General features: G+C 50.1%; 1 protein-coding gene across 1 annotated transcript in view; it reads right to left on the bottom strand.

Annotated features, from left to right (window-relative positions):
• The window catches only part of LOC119291586, a 4,569-nt gene extending 4,260 nt beyond the window's left edge, over window positions 1–309 (bottom strand). The window contains exon 1 of the mRNA XM_037570368.1: window positions 18–309. Coding sequence (XP_037426265.1) covers window positions 18–59 — 42 coding nt within the window. The 5' untranslated portion in view covers window positions 60–309. The remainder of the gene's footprint in view (window positions 1–17) is intronic.
• Window positions 310–3,617: the final 3,308 nt, after the last annotated feature.

Below are 3,617 nucleotides of genomic sequence, written 5' to 3'. Positions count from 1 at the left end.
AGCACGAAGCGCGACACCACCCTGTTCCAGTCGATGTCCATGGGCTCCATGGACTCCATCCTCTCCCCCCTCCGCGCCGGCGCGCGCCCGCCCGTGCCCGCGCTCCTGAGTCTCAGGGTCCGCGGGAGAGAGAGAGAGAGAGAGAGAGAGAGAGAGAGAGAGAGAGGCTGGATGCGTTCTGGCTGTGGTGGGCTGGCTCCTGCTCTGCGCCTGTGTGTCTTCTCCGGTGGGGGATTTGGCTTTTCTGCGGGCGGTGGTGTGTGTGAGCCGTTACGCTGGCTGGCTATTGACCTGCCGTTGGCTCGCGGGCGGCCGATTCTCTTCTTTCCGACCGTTGGGGGCGGGGAGAAGGAAGGGGTCGCTGGCCTAGTCATCACTATACTGGTGGAATAATAATGGCGGTACGGCGGTACCGCACTTCCAGGCCGCTGGGCCCCACGTGGATCTCGTCCTCCGTGGAGCGCCGGGCTCCTTGCCGCAGCACGTGGACGGTGAATGGTAATAAAGCGCATCAGAACGTTCGGGGGCACGCTCGTCGAGGATCCCTGGGTCGATCGGTGTCGCAAGATGTGTCACCTGAGATTTCGTATACTCCCTCTGTTTCCGTTTCAGTTTACAAGTCCTACGCATATACTTAGGTTATCAATTTGATCATCCTAATATAAACTATATAACACAAAAATTATATCGTTTGAAAATTGAACATCTGAAGTTTATATTAGTATATTTTTTTGTATTAGGATGATCAAATTGACGAACTAGAGGTACGCGCACGCCATGTAAACTGAGAAAGAGGGAGTATGTTCATCCATATCGCCCTCGTCTCCCCCGGAATTACTCTTCGTACAATCTTTGGCGTATGTTATTTGTACTCTCTCCAATCCAATCACGGTTTAGCAGTCCAATCACGGTTTAGTGGATATATAACTTTGATGGTTTTTCCTGACCTAGCCGCCACGAGCGGCGACCAGGCAGGCGACCGGCCTACCACCGATCTTCACCGGCGAGATCGTTGGTCCCCTGTAAGAACATGCGGTGTCCCCATGTTTGGTTTTGGTAATTGATGACAATCTCTATGGACTAATGGTTGTCTTGAGTTATATTTGAAGGATTTGTCCATAGATTTTTCTTGAAGTCCATGTGTTGGTTTCAAGGAGTTTATGAGTTGACCAATGTGCTATTAAGGAATTATCCAAAGATTGGTCATGTGAGTATTGAGCTTATTGCAAGCGTGTCTTGAAGAAGAAGATTGTGTGATCATTCATGTTTACCTTCAAGACATCATCCAAATGAAGAGAGTTAGAAAGATTCAAGGTTGATCAAGACTAAGTCAAGAGCGAATCAAGTTGATCAACTCACAAAGCATAGAAGATGTACCGAGAGGGATCAAGTGATCCCATGGTATAGTAAGCATTGTCCATTGCACTTTGTGTACTAACTCATGGTCTATGTGAGAGTTCTATGTGGGGTTAGGTATGTGTCCATGGGCTTGCGTCAAGAGGCAGATATCATACAACCCATGGAAAGGATGACATCAAGTGGTGATCGTCATCAAGATTGTCGTGTGCAAGTTCAAATGGAGCATCACGAAGAGATCAAGTGCTTGAATCTTGCCATCCATTGTGGTGTCAATGGACTTGTGAAGATGTGCCTAAGAGTGGCTCACCCATAATGGACTATGGGGGAGCAATCATCTAGTCTTCATCGAGCCAACGCAATCAAGAAAGATGGTCCAACTTGAGGGAGTCAAGATCGTCTTCATCTAGCTCAAGTGGACCATGTGCAAAGCAAAGGTTTACCCTTGATAGGTTTTCTATTTTACCGGTCTCATGGTGGTAGTTGGGAGACCGATTTATAGGATCGTTTGCCGTACTATCAAGGGGGGCTCTCAAGTTGGTAGCTTGATCGTATCGTTGGTAGAGATCTCAAACCATTGCATCCTTGCATCATGTTTCTTGGTTCTTGTTTGGTTTTCTTTGTGAGTCTTAGAGCTTATGGTCATCTTGATGACAAGCTTGAGTTCATCGAAAACGGAGTTCGCATGCGTCTTCTACGATGTTTTCGGTGTTGGAGGTTTTACCGGTCTTATCCGAGGAAGGGTTCTCACTTTTTTCTTATGGGACTTTTCTCATTTGCTTATTCTTGATATTTATATCAAGTTTGTTTTAGCCCATGTCGTTAGCTTTCCAAAAAACTTGGTTTTGTTGAATTCGGAGTCCGTTTACAAAAGTTGTGGCTGTTTTGGCAAAGGCTGCAGCGGTACTACCGCGCTAGAGCGGATGTAATTTTTTACTACCGCTCCAGAGCGGTACTACCGCGGATCCTGAGCGGTAGTACCGCTACAGAGCAGTACTACCGTGGCTCCTAAGCGGTAGTACCGCTTCGGACCAAAATCTCATGTTTTGCTTAGCGGAAGTAGGCACAGAAGTTTTTTTTAGTACCGCTCGCAAGCAGTAGTACCGCTACCATTTGCGGTAGTACCGTGAGGTCGAGCGGTAGTACCGTGAGGACGAGCGGTAGTACCGCTCCAGCGGTTCTACTGGCCTTTTGCCTCCTCGCTGTTGTTTTTCAAAGGGGTACTACCGCCCTAGCGGTAGTCACTACAAATAAAAGACACATCCGTGACATTTTGGGCCGAACGAAAAAAAATTCTGTCATACATATGACACTTCTATGACGATAATTGTGACAAAACCCGGTATCATCATAGATGTGGTGGGCTCCTACTTCTATGACAAAAAATCATGACAGAAAATGGGATTTTCGTCCCGGGCGGGCCGGAGACGCAGCTGCATGACATTCTTTGGGCCGTTCATGACGGAAAAACCATGGTAGAAGCGAGGGGGAGGAAAATTTCGGGGAGTTGCCGGTTACGGTGGGAGGTCGGGGGCCGAGCGATGCGCGTTTCTCTCGTACACGTACGCGCATGTGTGCGAGGCGTTGGCTCTAACTGAACCCGAGCGAGGCATTGGGCTCTAACTGAACCCGAGCGATTGCACTGCAGGCTACGTGTTACTGAACCCGAGCGATCGATCGATGGCTGTTAACTGAACCCGATGGAGCGATTCCTTCGCTACTGCTGCTAACTGAAGCCGGTCGATTGGATGAACAGTAAGCGTTGCTGGGGGGGTTGGATGAACAGTGGGCGGTGGCATTGCCTCTGGATGAACAGGACTCCGTGGTGTGGAGGGCTGGATGAACATTAGATGGTGGAGGGGTGACCGTGGAGGAATGGTTGAACATGACCCCGTGGTGTGGTGGAGGACTGGATGAACAGTAGACGGTGGAGGGGTGCCCGTGGAGGGTTGGTTGAACAGTAGCCGGTGGAGTAGCGCGCGGTGGAGGCTGGATGAACAGGAGCCCGTGGAGGCTGGAGGAGGTCGACGGTAGCCCATGGAGGCTGGAGGAGGTCGACGATGGAGATGAACAATATCCCGTGGAGTCCCATTTTACGGTACGCCACACCCCTCCCGATGAACAGGACCCCCATTTCGACCGTAGGAGGTCCGTTTCATCCGTTTTGCGATACGTCACACCTCTCCCGATCAACAGGACCCCCGTTTCGACCGTAGCGCTCCAACACAAGTCCGTTTCGTCCGTTTTGTGGTACGCCACAC

This window comes from Triticum dicoccoides, chromosome 4B (assembly GCF_002162155.2).
Source record: "Triticum dicoccoides isolate Atlit2015 ecotype Zavitan chromosome 4B, WEW_v2.0, whole genome shotgun sequence".
Taxonomy (NCBI): Eukaryota; Viridiplantae; Streptophyta; class Magnoliopsida; order Poales; family Poaceae; genus Triticum; species Triticum dicoccoides.
Note: the sequence above shows the minus strand (reverse complement) of the source record. Positions and strands in the feature narration are given on the sequence as shown.